General features: G+C 44.8%; 1 protein-coding gene across 4 annotated transcripts in view; it reads left to right on the top strand.

Moving 5' to 3' along the window:
* Nucleotides 1–19,510, top strand: part of ANKIB1 (ankyrin repeat and IBR domain containing 1) — a 134,365-nt gene that overhangs the window by 17,472 nt on the left and 97,383 nt on the right. For all 4 annotated transcript variants that reach the window (XM_061587856.1, XM_061587854.1, XM_061587858.1 and 1 more), the window contains exon 2: nt 10,407–10,671. In XM_061587856.1, coding sequence (XP_061443840.1) covers nt 10,484–10,671 — 188 coding nt within the window. In that variant the 5' untranslated portion in view covers nt 10,407–10,483. The remainder of the gene's footprint in view (nt 1–10,406; nt 10,672–19,510) is intronic.

Genomic DNA, 19,510 nt, shown 5'->3' with positions numbered 1-19,510 from the left:
AAATGGGTTTCTGCCCTTTTCCAGGACTTTTTAGTGGGCAGGGGAGTGTTACTGGCTAAGATGTGCACAAATGTCCAAATCCCAGAGATCTGCAAGCATTATTGTACTCTCGGATCTTTCCTTTCAAGTTTTTCTCCCATTCTCATTATATTAGTACTCGGGATCATTAGTTGAAGCTGAATGGTGGGAGATACAGGGAAGATAAAAGAAAGTGCTTCTTCACAGAGCCGCAAACTACCAACTTAAATGGCTTTAAAAGGAGAGTAGACAAAATCATCGGAGAGTAAAGCTATCAGTGGCTACTAAGCATAATGGTTATATTCTACTTATAGGATCAGGGGACCATGCCACTGAAGACCAGCTGCAGGGAGCAAAAGTGGGGGAAGACCGTTGTCCTCATGTCTTGCTTCTGAACTTCTTGTAGGCATCCTGTTGTCCACTGAAGGAAACAGGTTGCTGGACTAGATGACCAATCAGTAATACTGTACAGTACAACTTGAATTGACACTCACTACCTAATAACAACCATCCAAAATTAATCCAGTGCCTGCAAGGGAGGAGGACCATCACTGCCCAGGGAGGGAGAGCCATCTGCCTGCTTTGCTGCTGCTGCTGCTGCTGGATAACATCTCTGCTCTCTCCTTCTTGGGCTCCTGCTCTGCACGTGGGCACCTTGCAGGACCAGGCTCCAGGTACTCAGCCAGCTGTGCCTGATACTGTTCCACCTGTCCCTTCTCTGGAGGGGATATATAAGCCGGCTGGCTGAGGGGGCTTGGGAGATCCAGTGCCTGCAAGGGAGGAGGACCATCACTGCCCAGGGAGGGAGAGCCATCTGCCTGCTTTGCTGCTGCTGCTGCTGGATAACATCTCTGCTCTCTCCTTCTTGGGCTCCTGCTCTGCACGTGGGCACCTTGCAGGACCAGGCTCCAGGTACTCAGCCAGCTGTGCCTGATACTGTTCCACCTGTCCCTTCTCTGGGGGGGATATATAAGCCGGCTGGCTGAGGGGGCTTGGGAGATCCAGTGCCTGCAAGGGAGGAGGACCATCACTGCCCAGGGAGGGAGAGCCATCTGCCTGCTTTGCTGCTGCTGCTGCTGGATAACATCTCTGCTCTCTCCTTCTTGGGCTCCTGCTCTGCACGTGGGCACCTCGCAGGACCAGGCCCCAGGTGGCGCTTTTCCCGGGAAGAAGAACGGTTTGAGAGCTGCGTTGGTGCGCATGGAGCACGGGACTGTGGTTGTTGTGTAGACCTGAATGGAATGAGTGGATGTTTGTATGACTGTATGTTGTGAGTGTGTGTGTATTTTTATTTTATTTTTATTTTATTTTATTATGTGCCTGGGCGGGAGGATAGGGTATTGGGAGGGGGGACCAGAGGGGGCCCCTGTTAGCGTAGTGACGGGTAATGGGAGGTATGGCGTTGTGAGGAGGATATGCCGGTTGAGGGGAACTCGGCACAGACAATTGGTGGCTGTACCGTGTTCCGGTCCTCCCCACATCCACAGGATTGCTGGTAGTTCTATCAGCCAACTCTCGGATCTCCAGTTGCTGCTGCTTAATGCCAGATCGGTAAATAATAAAGCTTCCCTCATCCATGATTTAATTGTGGATGAGGCGGCCGATCTGGCGTTTATTACTGAGACATGGGTGAGCGATCTGGGAGGCATTAATCTCTCCCAGCTGTGCCCACCTGGGTACTCGGTTCAGCATCTGGGTAGATCCGAGGGTCGGGGAGGGGGAATCGCTGTGGTCTATAGAAGTTCCATCCCTCTCATTAGGCACCCTATCCAGGTAGCTAATGGTCTGGAGTGTCTCCATATTACGTTGGGCCAGCGAGACAGACTGGGAATACTGTTGGTGTACCGTCCACCCTGCTGCCCAACAGCCTCCCTAACTGAGCTGACGGAGGTGGTCTCGGGTTTGGTGTTGCGATCCCCCAAATTTATGGTATTGGGGGATCTCAACATTCATGCCGAGACCGCTTTGTCTGGGGCAGCTCAGGACTTCATGGCCTCCATGACAGCCATGGGGCTGTCTCAATTTGTTACTGGCCCTACGCATATTTCGGGGCACACTCTAGACTTAATTTTTGCTACTGGAGCAGGGGATGGTGATCTGGGAGTGAGGGATTTTACATCTATTCCTCTGTCATGGACAGATCATTGCCTATTGAGGTGTAGGCTCACAATGTTTTCTCCCCTCTGCAAGGGTGGAGGACCTATTAAGATGGTCCGCCCCCGGAGACTAATGAATCCTGAAGGTTTTCAGAAGGCTCTGGGGAGTTTTCCGGCTGATAAAACTGACGCTCCTGTTGAAACCCTGGTCAATCTGTGGAATACGGAAATGACCCGGGCAGTTGACACGATCGCCCCGGTGCGCCCTCTCCTCTGCAGAGCTCAATTGGCTCCGTGGTTTACCCCGGAGCTAAGAGTGATGAAGCAAGAAAGGAGACGGCTTGAGTGCAAATGGAGACGAACTCCCGACGGCTGTGGTCTTGCACTTGTGAAGATCTCTACCAAGCTCTATGTGAAGGCGGTGAGGGCAGCGAAGAAGCAGTACTTTGCTGCCTCCATTCAGTCATCTTCTAACCGCCCAGCGGAACTTTATAAGGTTGTTCGGGGACTTTTACACTCTGGTCCTCAGAACGCAATAATACCATCAATAGCCCGCTGTAATGAGTTTGCGAGACACTTCCAAGATAAGATCGCAAACATCCGCTGGGACCTTGACTCCAATATTGTAGCAGTTGAGCCTAATGAGGTGTCCGGAGCACAGTCCTGTCCTGTTTTATTGGATGAATTTCAGTTGGTTCAGCTCGAGGACGTGGACAAGGTGCTTGGACAGGTGCGGGCGACCACTTCTGCTCTGGATCCTTGCCCCTCATGGCTAATAAAAGCTAGCAAGAACGGAACAGCCGGATGGGCCAAGGAGGTGATCAATGCCTCTTTACGAGAGGGAGTGGTACCACCCTGCCTGAAACAGGCAGTGGTGAGACCGCTCCTAAAGAAAACCTCCTTGGACCCTGAAAATCTTGACAACTATAGACCGGTAGCAAATGTTCCGTTCCTGGGCAAGGTTTTAGAGCGTGTGGTCGCTCACCAGCTCCAGGCTCTCTTGGATGAAACTGATTATCTGGATCCATGTCAATCGGGCTTTCGGCCGGGGTTTGGTACAGAAACAGCCTTGGTCGCCCTGTATGATGACCTCTGTCGGGAGAAAGACAGAGGGAGTGTAACTCTGTTGGTTCTGCTTGATCTCTCAGCGGCTTTTGATACCATCGACCATGGTATCCTTCTGGGACGTCTTGCGGACTTAGGAGTTGGAGGCACTGCTTGGCGGTGGCTGTGCTCCTACCTCAAGAATCGTCTCCAGAAGCTGGTGCTTGGGGAGCATTACTCGAGTCCCTGGATACTCCAATATGGGGTCCCACAGGGTTCAGTTCTGTCCCCCATGCTCTTTAATATCTATATGAAGCCGCTGGGCGAGGTCATTAGGAGATTTGGAGTGCGTTTCCAGCAATATGCTGATGATACGCAGCTCTACTTCTCCTTTTCATCTTCTTCAGGTGAGGCTGTTAATGTACTAAACCACTGCCTGGCCGCGATAATGGACTGGATGAGAGCTAATAAACTGAGACTCAATCCTGACAAGACTGAGATGCTGTTGGTGGGAGGGCTCTCTGCCCAGATGGTTGATGCCCGACCTGCCCTAGATGGGGTTACACTCCCCCTAAAGGAGCAGGTCCGTAGTTTGGGGGTCTTATTAGATCCGCTCCTGTCACTGGAGGCTCAAGTAGCCTCGGTGGCATGGAATGCGTTCTACCAGCTTCGGCTGGTAGCCCAACTACGACCCTATCTGGATAGGGAGAACCTTGCCACAGTTATCCATGCTCTGGTAACCTCTAGATTGGACTACTGTAATGCACTCTACGTAGGGTTACCTCTGAAGACGGTTCGGAAACTTCAGCTGGTGCAGAATGCTGCGGCCAGAGTTCTTACTGGGACAAAAAAATTTGATCATAACACCTGTCCTGGCCCAGCTGCACTGGCTACCAATATGTTTCCGGGCCAGATTCAAAGTGTTGGTTCTTACTTATAAAGCCCTTAACGGCATCGGACCGCAATACCTGGCGGAACGCCTCTCCCGCTATGTACCTACCCGGTCGCTGCGCTCGACGTCGAAGGCCCTTCTCCGTGTCCCAACGCATAGGGAGGCACGGAAAACGATAACTAGAGCTAGGGCCTTCTCAGTGGTGGCCCCCGAACTATGGAACGCCCTCCCTGATGAGATACGCCTGGCGCCTTCTTTGCTATCTTTTCGGCGCCAGGTAAAGACCTATCTCTTCGCCCAGGCATTTTAAAAATTTTAAAATTTGAATTTAAAATTGAAAATTTTTAATTATGTTTTATTGTGTTTTTGTATTTTAACCTGTTTTATTATGCTGTGCACCGCCCTGGGAGCTTATTGCTATAGGGCGGTGTAAAAATATAATAAAATAAAATAAAATAAAATAATCCCTGATTTAGCTAAATTAAAGACTGTTGTTTTTCTCTTCTGCCCTCTGATAATCCAGGAACCTGTGTGTTTTGTTTAATGTTTGGGAGAGATCTGGGTTACAAGCCAGACTTTCTCAGAAATGGAGTGTGTAGCCTGACATCTGAAGCACATGCAAAATTAGCATCCAGCCTAATTTTTGTACTTTATTTTCTTCATTTCTGCATCCCTTGCTTTGTGTAACAATTTGCCTGATGAAGAGTTCTGGAACATTTGAAAACTTGCCATAATTTTGTGGTGTTTTCGTTTATCCTATTAAGGGTATTCCCAACTTTGGTTTTTGGTGTTTTTCTTATGGAACAACACAGCTACCTTTTGTTCTTTAATAAAACCCTTAATGTCAATACTAGAGTGTTTGGCTTTTAAAATGAAGTTGCGATTTGAAAGTAAGGTACTAATCTGTTTGGAAGCTTTGTAGTGAGGCGCTAGGGATACTTCAGATACTATGTTTATAGTATCCCAGTGTACTACGGAAAGACACATGAGGCCACCTCCTTGCTGAAGCTAAGCAGAACTGAATCAGTGGTTTCACCTTATATCCAGCCCATGGGCCTAATTAGGTCTGGCAGAGATCTTAATTTGGCTTGCAACAGTATTTTCCCCAAAGCCATTCCTATCTGCACTGCATGTATATGACATCACCTGTGGGGCAACTAAAGATGCGGCTACAAAGGAACAATCAAGCTGTAAAGTGCACTCCCACTTGTTCAGTGCCTTTGTATTCAGTGCCTTTTAAAGTTGGTGCCGAATTCAAGCCCCTCTGTGATTTATTCCACTTGGGAGCTCCCAGTCAGAGTTCCTGAATGGAGCCAATCCCTGATGAAAGTAGGGTTTGCAGGTACTGCTGATCAAGTGATTGGTTGGTGCCTGCAAACCCCTGCACCTTTGTATGTGCTGTTTGAAATCCAGCCACACGAGCAAAGAAAAGCACTTCATCTGATATCATGGTAACATCAGGTGTTTTGACAGATGGTCATGGTCATCTGTCATAATGACCTATGGGGGCGTTGGGGAAGGTCAGGATCTAGCCTACTGTCTCAGTCCAGTTCCCTGTCCCTCACTTTACATGTGTTCATATGAATATGCCATTAAGGATGTTGATACTTCATTCTTAGTATCTCTTTTTTACATAGCATCTTTCATTCTTTTTTTCTTCAACGTTTCTTTCCTTCATCCCGTGCCTGCCTTTTGCTTCCCTATGTGAAGTCTATTATGAATTATAGGTTAATTAGCCATATTGTTCATTATCTAATTAGCATGTTAATTCTCCAGGTCTTTCTCCTAGTTTCCGTTTTCCATTCTCTGGATATTTTTTCTCCTTACTGCGTATTTACTTATGCTTGAAATTACTTTTAAACTAGTTTTTTGAACCAAATATTTTGGATCTCCTCTACAACCTCTATATTAAAAATTCCTGATAAAGTAGATAATTTTATTGTAGTGTATTAATGGCTGGGGTTTGTAAGAATAGCTGAAGAAACACAACTAGCACAATTGATAGGTAAGTGACACAATGTGATCTAAATAATTTATACATTAGGATAGAACCAATAAATTAGGAAATGTATTCAAGTATCAGATCCAGTTTGCAGTCTGAGCATGTCAGCACTGTAGGGTACTGAATTGGCAACTTCGTCTCCACAGCAGGCTATTCACCCAGCTGAGCTAGTAGGTGTTTTGGTTTTCACTAGCAGAGGCTTGTCTGATAAACAGTACCCATGTCCTTTTTGATTGTCACTGGTGACTATATGGAAATGTTAGCTTCCATTACTGGCATACGCCTTTACTAGGATAATAGTTTGTATTTGCTAAGCTTCTATCGCAGACTAACCTGTCTCTCTCTCTCTCTATCCTCCTACTATTCTCCCTCCTTTCTCAGATTGACTCCTCATTAGGTGTTTCCTTTAGTTTGCTTGACTAGTGTCTTCCCCCGGCTTGATTCAGTTGTTATATTTGGAGTGTTTTCTGTCTTCTGATATTTGGTTGTCTGCTATAACCAGACCCCTAAATACTGTATGGGAGATGTACTTTGAAAGACTTCAGATTATTAGCGAAAGACAATTTTATACTGAAATTAGTCCAGAAGGAAATATCTAACATTGTTGAAGGCAGGAAAAAGTTTGGTGTGGGAATATTGGTTTATGATGAACACCTGGTTGAAGAAACCCAAGTTGTTTGAGTTAAGAATTAAATCTGCATAACTTTGAATATGTAAGAAGCTCTTCAAACAACTATTTAGATTGTGTCTTCTGATAGTTCTCTCACTTTAAATATGACCACCATCATTCGTTTTCCTAGTCTTTAGGAATCGACTTGAAAGCAGTACGTTTACATTTTACAGATCAAATTCAAGCATGTTCTGAACAAAGAGGATAACGAAAAATAAGAATTATCCAGCTGCATCAATGCCATCTATATAACTAATTTTCTATGTGGCCTATGTTGGGAAGAAAAACAGACCACATAAGGCAAGAGTAATAGAACATAGAATAAAAATAAAATAAAATGTATGGCCTATTTGCCCAATACGTTGATAGTCTTGATCCATTTCAGTCTGATTTCTGGCCTCGTTTTAGCATCAAAATAGCTTTGATTGCCCTGATTGATAACCTAGCCAGGAGACTTCTGGGAAGGGTGACTTCGCTTGTGCCTGCTTTTTGAGACGAGCTCTCGTCTCAGAAGAAGCTTTTTCAGTTTTAAAATCAGTCAGAACGTTCTTTTTGACTGGTAAATATTTTCTCCCAGGGAGGGAGAAACGTAGAGATTAACTACAGAAGCCTGTTTTTGTTGGGAGGACTGGATTTCATTAATTTATGAGAGAAGGTTCAGCCAGCAAATGCCGGACGGACTTCCAACAAGCTCTAACTGATTAAGCGACACGTTTATATTTTCTTCAAAGAAAAACGGACTTTAACAGGCAAGCATCCTTCTTTCTATTTTTTTTTCCACTTGGTTTAAATCGTTGCAGCAAAAAGGGATTTGTCAATGAATCAGCTATAAAGAATTTCTGGGTGAGTTATAACTCTTCTCTTTTATTCACGAAATTAAGGAGGAAAGAAATTGAAAAAGCTTATCTTTGTTTTTATTGCAAAAAGCTGGCCTGGAAGTGCATTCTAAAGATACAAACGGAAGAGGGATTTCTATTTCGAGGAGGGAAAATAAATAAATAAATTTGATTTATGAACTTTGGAGTATTATATGTCCGGGACTATTTCCTTTTTGGTATATTTCATTTTGACGAATCTGCTTGTTCACAACGCCACTAACTGTTTTGAAGCTGGGAACTAAATTTGTTTTGTATTCCTGAACAAATAAGAGATAAGGCAGGCTGTACTGTCTACACTGTGATGTCATCAAGCCTGGAATATTAACCCAATTGTGGCTGAAATAATTTTTGTTTTCGTGGTTTTAAGAATGGCAATCAGGAAAGTGGCTGAGACCATGGAAGAAATTATGTTTCAGAAAATAATGGATGAGATTGAGATAATGAAACAAACCCTGAGACAGGGTAGACAGGAGATGAAAATTGAATTAGGCAAAATGACGCAGGAGCTTAAAGAAATAGGGGATTTTGTGAGAGAGGAGATTGATGAGATTAGAGATGAGAAAAGAAAAAATAAAGGGAAGATACAAGCCCTGGAGATTGGAACAAATGTGGAATTGGAAAAAGATCTGGAGTTTATGGATATTAGAAACAAAGTTTACTGTTTGGAATTCAATGTTGTCTCTGAAGAAATTAATGAAGATATTAGAGATAAAGTTATCAATGTCTTGGATAATTTTCTGGACTGGAATGATGTGATGGAGCTTGACATAGAAAAAAATCTATGGAATTAACTACAGATATGTGACAATGGAAAAATTCTCAAGAGATGAGCCAGTGCATTTTGTAAAAAAGAAGAACAGAGATATGACTTTACAACAATATTTCAGCAACATATTCAGAATTGATGGCAAGGAAATATTTGGGATAGAGGAAATTCCCATCAGACTCTTATTATATGACTATGGCTATGACAGCAAGATTAATATGGGATACTGATAATGGAAGAATGGATACTGAAATTACTGGACTGAACAGGACTATTGAAGATGGAAGATGGAATTAATATTGATAATGGAAGAATGGCCATTGAAATTATTGGATCTAACAGGTTTGATGAGATGGATTAATCTATATGTTTATTTGGACTATGGCTATGACAACAAGATTATTATGGGATACTGATAATGGAAGAATGGCTACTGAAATTACTGGACTTAACAGGATTATTGATAATGGAAGAATGGCTACTGAAATTACTGGACTTAACAGGATTATTGAAGATGGAAGATGGAATTAACATTGATAATGGAAGAATGGCTATTGAAATTATTGGACCTAACAGATTTGAACGAGATGGATTAATCAACATGTTTATTTGGAGAAAAATTGAAAGATATATCTCTCAAGGAATTGAAACCTCTCTTTGACTTTTTGTGGAAAGAATAAAGTAATGTTTATGAGATTTGATGATTAATTAAGATAACTACTGGAGGAAAGTGATTTTATAATATAATTTAAGAGACAGGATTGTTATATATTGTAGACCTATAACTGATCTGCGACAAATCGGAAGTCAACATTTTATTTTATTGTTTAATTATTTTTGTTTTGTTTTGTTTTTTGTCTTTGAAAATTTGAATAAAAATTAATGATAAAAAAAAGATAACCTAGCCAGGAGAAGGGCTGGGGGAAGTTCAATGCTAAGAATTCTCTTGGAGTTCTCAGAGGCTTTTGGCATTGACCTTTGGGTTACTATCCTTCCGTGCTTCTGTTCTCCCCAAATGGCTATTTTCAGAGGGTAGTGCTGGGAGCTATAGCCCATGATAGGCCAAATCAAAGTAACATCTTGTTTGGATTACTTGTCGTCATGGTCTGTTTTGATTACTGTAATAAGTTGTGTCTGATTTAGCTTCATGACATCATCACATAGTGAAGTATGATTAACTGTCTGGTGCTGTGTTATCATTACACTGGCCTTGTGATCCTTGATTGGCTGGATTACATTATTGTTATTTATTAGATTTATATCCTGCCCTTCCCCCCCAGTAGGAGCCCAGGGCGGCAGTTGCAAGGCCCATAAAAAAGAACCCTGTTATAAAAGGGAGAAACTGCTGAAGCAGGTTCTTCATTGAACAGAAGCAAAATGGCACAAAAATTGTAAGCATTTTAAGATCTTTTGGACAACATTCCAGACCTGTGAAAACACTGTTTTCACACTGAAAATATTTGCTCATGAAAATTCATTATTAAGACTGATATTGAGTGCTTCAACATAGCATATTTCTGTGCAATTTCACACCAAGTATGAAATAGAAGTTACTGGAAAATATTCTTTTCCTAGTGATTGATTAAGGAGACCTTGCTCTAGTTAAGTGGCACATGATTTATCTTAAAATATAATGGGCTTTTAAAAAATATCCTATCCCCAGGCTTTCCTCTAGTCTCAATTCTCCTCTTCCAGTGTCTTTTAACTTACCATCAAAAGTGTTATTTCGAGATTTGTCTTGTTCCATTGCAATGAGGTTGAAGGAAATCTTATGCTTTTCCCACTACTTAGGGTCCAAAGTGTGTATTTGGAAATAATGTTTTACCATGTTTATGTAGTAAAGATGTTATAGTTTAACAGAGCAGGAGTTAAAGTACGTAGAACTAGACAGTTGGAGGGATTTCTTCATCTTCAAGTAAGGACAATATAAATGCTTCTTTAGATTGTAATTTGCCCATAAGGATTCAGTTTTGTCAATTTTAGACAAACTCCTAATACAGGCTGTTAAACAGAATTTGAAATACTGTTCGTTTCTTTCAGAATGTAAAACATGTTGCTGACATACACACCAAGTGATTGAAGGGGGACAGAAGAAGCACCACCCCATTAATAACAACATGGGAAATACAACTACTAAATTCCGTAAAGCACTTATAAATGGAGATGAAAACTTGGCCTGCCAAATATATGAGAGCAACCCTCAACTAAAAGAATCTCTGGATCCTAATATTTCTTATGGAGAGCCCTACCAGCATAATACTCCATTACATTATGCTGCCAGGCATGGTATGAACCGAATATTAGGGTGAGTATTGTTGCATTATTCATAGTGTGCTTAGATGTGCTAAGTAACATAATATGTGCTTAGTAACATCATAATATTGTGTAGCACTCCTTTTGATGTACAAGTATTTAAATTTAGGTTTGTTTTGGCAGAGATCCAAAGAACAATGCAGCTAGTTTGTGTATCCAAGGGGGCTTGTATTGTATTTCTCAAATGGCATTATCCCATGCCGCTTGTCTAAAACAAAGGGGACTTGGTAGTTTCTGACATGGCATGGGGGTGTGGATCTGCTATTCAAAGAAAAAAAGTTTTAACATTCCAAGCCTTAAGCTGGCCAGAAGTAGTTGTGTGGATCCTGATTATTGCTATAGTAGCAATTTCTTTGTGGTCTCAGTGCTGCCACACATGGGGGTTCTATACCTGCAGAGAGTATCATTTTGGAAACTTCAGTGTGTGTCCTAGCCCCTAAACTCAAGCAGAGAACCACCATGCTTTAAAGCTGACACAAGGGCAGGACGAATACCTCTTTCCCCTCAATTCCTTTTCATCTGTTGATGAAGCAATATGTATGGAACTAACGCTGATTAGAAGTCTGTTGTGTTGTGGTAACAAGAAAATAGGCAAGGATCAAGCAGGTCTTTAAAACACAACTCTCCTTTATTGCTACATAACATGGCTGTACTCATCGCCAAGACCCATTGCAGCATGAAAAGACAGGAGCTTGAAATGTCCCAAAAGCACTGACATTGAACCACAATATCCTCTGGCATACATAAAATCCCTCCTCTTAGCTAACAGTCTTAATCAAAAAGAGAATACCTTTTCACAGGGGTATCTGTGTGTTTTAATGGTAGGTATAGAAATACTAGCTGATTGCATTTCAGCAGGTGCTGTGGATAAGGAAAAATTATTTCTGTCTTCACTTTGTTGCTCTGGTTAATTTTCAGGGGGTGTGGCAGGAACATCACCTCCAGGTTGCTCTAGAGGTGATGGTTCTGCTGTTGTCAGGTCACTCTGGGAGGAACACCTTCTCAGTTGATTAACATGGTGATGCCTCACCAGCCCATCTGCATTCTGACCTTGTATGACATAGGCCTAGTGACTTCCATGATGATGGAAAGAACCCACCTTTGTCCAGATCCATAGTTCCTAGCCAAAACTGATTCTTGGAGTGAAAATGAGACAAGAGCAGGTGTTGACAGGTCAGCAACCAAAATCCGTTCTTTGTTTTCCCATGTACGTACTCAACTAAAGATGAACACCATTAATGGGTGAACACCATTAAAGCAAGTCTTAAGACATTGCCCTATTACCAACTGAGCAGGACTGACTCCTGTTAGTGGAACATGGAGGGGCATGTTGAATGATGAGGAACAGTACAGTTGCCATTTGAAATAAATTGTAGGAAAATATCAAATGTATGATTTCAGTTTAAATCCACTTCATAAAGAGATTAATCCTAGCAATTATGAGTACAAGAACAACTGAACCCAAAATTTATTTTAATCCACAATTTGCATTATGTATCACTTACTTCATAAAAAATAATAGCATTGAAATATCTAAAATCACAATAATATTTAATAATTAGAAAGTTTTATAATGATGAAAAATAAGTTATTAGATATCAACAATAAAAGGGAACACGCTCATAAGGAGATTTTCTGCGTGCCTTAACTTCAAATGTATACCACAGTACACAACTATGTAAACAAACTTTGTTTTCTATAAAAGATCAGAAATATTTGAACAAAAGAAAAATATGCCCAGATGATTTATGATTCTAGAAGGAAAATTGCTTTAGATTAAGTGTTCCTTTAGCTGAGGCTCTACAAAGGTTTTATTTAAAAAAATTATGCAAAAAAATATAGCAAAAATTAAGGAAAATTGTATATGAGCTTGAAATCTCAAATTAATTCAGAGCAAAATCTTTACATTAAGTTCATTTTCACACCTCCAGAAGTATGCAACACATGAATACCTAGCATGCTACTTTAGATACCACGAAGTATCTATCATAGTTCTAATAAACCAAATCAAACGACAAACTTTTAAATGGCTAGGCTCTTCTGTTGCCAGAAAACATTTCTTGCTTCCGTACATCCTGTTTGAGAAGCCTGGCAAAAATCCTAGTCCATGTTGTCTAGGCTTTATGATACTAGATTGCTTTATATTTCCATTTTAAAAATGCAGTCTTGTAATGACTATTTGATAATGTACTGCATAATCTAATATTGCTTTATGATTCACTGAAACAGGATGAAGCGTATCTTTGTTTTTAGACAACAATGTGTACCGATGTTTATAAATACAGGAAACTGTTTTCTTAAGATATGCCCAATAATACCAATAGCCAGCAGCTTCCTTGTAGCCACTAACACAGCATGTGTAACACACTATGTCAAAATAAAAAGGCATAAGTAGTGCCCCACTCATACGGCTGGTTACGTTCCAGACCCCTGCCGAAAAGCAAAACCCGCCAAAAAGTGGAACTCATTCAATAAAATGGCGCCCAATGGCTGAAAAACACCTTAAAAGCGGAACAAGCGCCATATGAGTGGGGCCTTACTCTAATTGAAAGCCGCCCTATTAGCAGAACACCACAAAGCGGGCCATCGCAAAGCGGAACCCTACTGTACTAGTTCGTAGTGTAAGGCTTACACTGAAGAATTTCTATTTAATAATCAGTCTGGCTTAATTAGGTTTTGTTTGTTCCAGAAGCATATGCCTTTACATTGTAAACAGTTGTTATGCTGAGCCAGAGTCGGCCAGTGGCGCTCTGGTGGTGTGGGATCGGTTCCAGCTTCTTCCTTCTGATGAAGTGGACAAAGTGCTTTCAGCCTTAAAGCCAACCACTTGCTTACTCAACCCTTGCCCGTCGTGGCTCATTATGAGCTGCAAGGATAGACTGGGCGAGGGGATCAAGGCGGTGGTAAATACGTTCCTGGAAGAGGGAGTAATGCCACCGGCCCTCAAGGAGGCAGTAATAAAACCAATTCTAAAGAAGTCCTCCTTGGATGCCCAAGATTTAAATAACTTTTGCCCACTTTCGAATTTACCATTTATGGGCAAGGCGGTTGAGCAGGTGATGGTGAACCAGTTGCAAGTGCATTTGGAGGAAGCGGATTATCTGGATCCATTTCAATCAGGCTTCAGGCCGGGACATGGGACTAAAACAGCCTTGGTAGATGATATGAGGAGGGCGTTGGACGGGCGAATGCACCTTCCTTGTCCTCCTGGACCTCTCAGCGGCTTTTGATACCATTGACCACGGTATCCTCCTGTACTGCCTGGAGAGGTTAGGTGTAGGGGGAACTGTATTACAATGGTTCTGCTCCTTCCTCTCTGGGAGATACCAGAGAGTGGCACTGGGGGATGAGGTTTTGGATCCTTGGCCTCTCGCTTGTGGGGTGCCACAGGGCTCCATCCTCTCTCCGATGCTGTTTAACATCTATATAAAGCCGCTAGGGGCTATCATTAGGAGATTTGGGCTGCAATGTCACCAGTATGCAGATGACACACAGCTCTATCTCTCATTTAAATCTTCACCGAGGTTGGCTGTAGAAACCCTGTCCAAGTGCCTGGAGTCAGTGAGTGGCTGGATGGGAAGGAATAAGCTGAAACTGAACCCTGACAAAACCAAGGTACTGTTTGTGGGAGACGCCCACTGAAAGACCAAGTCCACAGCCTGGGGGTCATTCTTGACTCCCAGCTGTCCATGGAGGCTCAGGTCTCAGCTGTGAGCCGGGCAGCGCTGTATCAACTCCATCTGATACAGAGGCTGTGCCCCTACCTTCCCAACCATCTGCTCCCATCGGTGGTACATGCCCTGGTCTCCTCTTGCCTAGACTACTGTAATGTGCTCTACGTGGGGTTACCCTTGAAAACTGTCCAGAAACTGCAACTGGTACAGAATGCAGCGGCTCGCCTGATTAAAGGCAGCCGCCAGCGAGATCACATCACTCCAGTGCTGAAGGAGTTGCACTGGTTACCAGTTGTTTTCCGAGCCCAATTCAAGGTGTTGGTTTTGACCTTTAAAACCTTGCATGGTTTCAGCCCAGTCTATCTGAAGGAGCTCCTCCAGCATCATCAGCGATGCCGCTCAACTAGATCAGCCTCGAAAGACCTTCTCTCCATCCCACCAGTTAAAACAGCTAGACTGGTGAGGACTAGGGAGAGGGCTTTTTCAATTGTGGCCCCCACTCTGTGGAATTCCCTCCCAGATGATCTCCGTCATGCCCCCTCTATGATGAGCTTTCGCCAGGCCTTAAAGACCTGGCTCTTCAAACAGGCTTTTGTGGTGGGTTAGGTTTTATTATTACTGGTTAAGATTTTAATATTTTAATGTAACTATATGTTTTAATTTTGTACGTCGCCCAGAGTGGCTGGATTGCCAGCTAGATGGGCGACTAATAAAATTAATAAATAATAATCCATAAATTGTTAATTGCAGATTTAATGGAAGTACATACACATCAAAAGTGACAGACAAGGAATTATGGGAGAAGCATAGAATGCTACATTATACTGGGTCAGACCACTGGTCCATCTAGTTCAATATATTTTTCATTTTTTAAATTCATAATGTATATATTTTAATAATACATATACTGCACCTATATAATTACTTAAAAGCAACATGTTGCTGTACATTGTCTTGATACTTATTGTTGCAAAACATCAAGTTAAGCCCATTTTGCTAGATAGTGCTGGAGGACATTCCTCAGTAGGGATGACTCCTCCTACTGGTTGTGACAGACAGGGTCTCTAAGCTTCTTGGTATCCTCTCCTGGGGGAGGAGTCGTCCCTCTCTCCAGACCGGCCCTTCCTGCGGTCAGTGAAGGTCAGGTGTTATTCTCCTCTCTAATCTCAGAGCTTCTTCCTTCTGTTTTCTGCTTCTCCCTCTTAGTGTCTTTTCCTATGCTAATCTTCTCCTCTCCTTACGTTTGTTTTACTTACTCCCTGCTTGTTTCCCTCCGCTTCCCTGCCTTCACTTCGTGGGTCTGGGACTTGCGAGGTCAGGCTGAACCCTGGCGTCGGAACGGAGGCCGAAGAAGGGCGGAGCACGGCTAGCTGCAGCTTACCAGCAGTAGCAGCAACCGCCCAGACGGGAGACTCTCCCCTTACTCCACAGGGCCGTGTTTCTGCAACGCTCGTGTTTAGCGGGATTGCGGCTTCTGGCTCCCCCCCATCACCAAAGGCTTGCCTCATCGCCGGAGAACGTCTCAGCAGGGGGTTGAGCGGCGCCCGCTAACAGGGCTTGCCTGTGAAGTGACTTCCCATGCTTTTCCTTCAGTGTCAGGGAGTCAAGCCTGCCATATTATGGCCTCACCTGCTTCCTCCCCACCATCCTGCCAAGAGCCCTGCCACGTGGGGGAGGCAAGGGACCTAGAGGAGTCAAGGCAACCAGTCTTCTCTCCATCCCAGAGCGTAGACAGCGGGGGGATGAATCTCCTAGGTGAAGGTATGGATGTTCCCCCCCCTCTCAGTTTCCCAAGTTCATGACCTGGGTTAAAGAGCTCATTGCTTCTGAAATCAGTGGCTCTCTCTCACACACACTTAAACGTAAGAAGCGCAGACATTCGAGGAAGCGTTCCCACAGGGGAAAGCGGAGGCACTTATCCTCCTCCATGGACTCCAGCAGGGAGGACGGGCATGGCAGCTCACCTTTGAGAGACAGCCATTCCAGGTCCTCTTCCCTTTCCAATCAAGTTGTGAGGTGGGGGACTCGCCCCCACTCACCTCCTTTTTACACAGTGAGCTGGCCAAGGATGCACCAAGGGGTGACAAGGAGCCCCCTGGCCATAGCGCGTTGGGGGAGTAGCAAGGCGATCCTCCTCACAGACTCATGCAGGTTCCTCATCCTCTATGGCTCAGGCTCGGCAGGCGCAGCGGGATTGCGGCTTCTGCCCCCCCAATTTGCATGGGCTCCTCTCCTGAGACAGTAGGGATGCCAGGATTGGGCACGGGGCGCGCACGGGGCAGCAGAGCAGCAACCTGACTCCGTGAAGGCTCCATTCTTCGCTCCAACTTCCTTCCTTCTAAGCAGCTGTCTATCTGCAAACTCAGTTGAATCAAACCCCTCAGTGAGTCGGGGTGTGTGGAGCGCGCCAGTTCATCCAACACTTCTGGACTCAGTCCATTTCTGTAGAAGTACATCAAGGCCGGGTCATTGTACTCCGTCTCCTGAGACAAAACACGAAAAGCATTCGTGTATTGCCCTACAGACCCCCTTCCCTGTCTCAGGGTCCCTAACTGGCGGGCAACCGTCTCCTTCCTCTGGGGGTCTCGGAACATGTCCCCCATCACATTCTTGAAGGCGTCAAACTGGCGCAATATCTGGTCGTTGCGAATCAAATGCGGGGTGGCCCATTTTGCCGCTTCCCCTTCCAATAAACTGATCATGAACGCCACCTTCGTGTCATCAGTTGGGAACTCAGCTCTGCACACTTGAATGTACAACTCACATTGGGCTAGAAACGTGGCAAACTGTTCACTCTGGTCCCCGTATCGCACGGGGAGCCCCACTGGAGACTTCACAGGGGCTGCCGCCCCGGGAGGCGCCGCCTGGACTTGGGCGACCAAGGCATGGAGATTCTGGTTATCCACTTGCAAGGCTTGCGTTGCGGCTCTGAGGTTTTGGTTCTCGGCTTGTAGGGCTTGCGTAGTCACTCGGAGGTTCTGGATCTCGGCATACAAAGCTTCCATGGTGATAGGTACTCCCTCTCTTGCTCTGTTCTGGTCCATGTCATCCGCCATGGGAACAGGTTCGAGTAGGGATGGTGGTTGAGTCAATCTGTCCCGTCCAGAGCCGAAAGAATGAGGCTGGAGTGTGTGTGCAAGTAAATCTTGTTTTATTAGAGTAATGGATACATCAAAGGCATTGCGCTTCATAGGAAACCCTACGCTAACTCACTAGAGTCCCTAACTATACTCTGCAGCGTGTGAAGGAAGTTGACTCAACGACCCCCCACTGGCAGCGGCAGGCTTATATAGGAAATGTTTTTGAACGTAATCTCTGACTCCTTCGTAATTCCTGTCTTTGCCCTGTCCGTTTCTCGCGGCGACGGGAACGAGGAGACAGGGGACGCGCATCCAACAGCTCATCTGAAGACACCTGCTCCCGAGCAACGGGCTCGAGGTCAGGGGGCGGTGCCACACTGGAATCCTCCTGGGAACTGCTTGGTAAAGGAGGAGCTGGCACTGACTCTGAAGCTTCCCCCCACAAGTCCTCTGCATCAACTGGGGGCGGTGCGCTTGGCTCCTTGGAAAGGGCATTACTTGTGGGAACTGGCTGGAGAGTAGGCTGCCTCCCTCCTGCACGATCCTGCTCAGACACAACAATCCCCAACTCTGCTTCTTCTGGCTGCAGAGGCGCCTGAAACTCATGCCTCCCCCCTTCCTGTCCCTTCTGAGTTGGCTGCAGCGCAACATCGACACACTACTGGCCTCGCGTAAACAGTCCACGAACAGGGTTTACTCGTCCACGTGGAAGGTTTTCTTGTCCTGGTGCTCTGCAAATGCGGTGGAACCTTGGTCTCGAGACGTCAAGGGTCCTCTAGGGTTCCTCCAGTTGGGCCTAGATAAGGGTCTGAGTGCAGCCACAATCAAGACACAAGCAGCAGCTCTTAGTATTTTGTTATGCCTGGGGGGGGGGGCGCTTTCCTCCAACCCATTCCTTAAACGTTTTTTATGAGGGGTGATGCTGGTTTCCCCACCAATGATTCACAGGTTTCCAAACTGGAACCTTAACTGGGTGCTGACAGCGTTAACAGGACCGCCATTTGAACCAATGGCTACCTACCCCCTGAACCTCTTGACATTCAAAACAATTTTTCTGGTTTCCATTACATCGGCACACAGAGTTTCCGAGTTGGGGGCATTATCTTCGGACCCTCAACTGTGTGTGTTCCACCAGGACAAGGTTGTCCTCCGACCAGACCCGGCATTCCTACCTAAAATCAATTCTGTTTTCCATAGGTCACAGGAAGTGGTTCTCCCTTCATTCTGCCCCGCTCCCTCCTGTGCCCACGAATGTAGGTGGCACTCCCTTGATGTGAGGAGGGTTCTCCGTTTCTACCTGGAACGTACCTTAGAGTTCAGGAGGTCAGAGGCCCTCTTTGTGGTCTTCTCTGGGAAATCAAAGGGGTGTAAGGTGACGACCTACTCTATCTCATGCTGGCTCAGTGCGGCTATAGCACATGCATATGAAGCACTGGGTAAGGAACCTCCATTGGGTACCACAGCACACTCAATTCGGGGGGCAGCAGCTTCAGTAGCGTTTAAGGGGGGGTTCCCCATAATGGATATCTGTAGGGCAGCAACATGGGCTTCTCCACACACTTTCATCAGACACTACAAAATAGACTCATTCTCATCAGCCGATGCTGCATTTGGCAGGAAGGTGCTCCAGAAGGTGTTGCCCCCTAGCTAGAGGAATCCCACCTGGAGTTCTAGTATACTGCTCAGTCATATCCCTACTGAGGAATGTCCTCCAGTGCTATCTAGCAAAAATGGAAATTTTACTCATCGTGAATTTCTATTTGTAGATAATGCTAGAGGACATTCCACCCACCTCTCATTCCTCTGCTTCAACCTTCTGGAGCTGGGGGGGGGGGGAGAGTGGGGGAGTTAGGGCTTCTGCCAGCGCCTTACATTTGCAGACGTTGTTTAGTATTGTGTGTCTTCCTTCATGTGTGACCTTTCCTCCAGCACGTTGGTTCCGTGTTGGTCTGTCACTTTTCTTCAGCTATTTCCTAGTATAGGCTTCCACTTTAGGGACGTCTGAACAGCTGTGGATATGGGGCCTGAGGAGTGTTCCTGGCTCTGTCAGTTCGGTCTGGAGAGAGGGACGACTCCT

Source organism: Rhineura floridana, chromosome 10, assembly GCF_030035675.1.
Source record: "Rhineura floridana isolate rRhiFlo1 chromosome 10, rRhiFlo1.hap2, whole genome shotgun sequence".
NCBI classification, from domain to species: Eukaryota; Metazoa; Chordata; class Lepidosauria; order Squamata; family Rhineuridae; genus Rhineura; species Rhineura floridana.
Note: the sequence above shows the minus strand (reverse complement) of the source record. Positions and strands in the feature narration are given on the sequence as shown.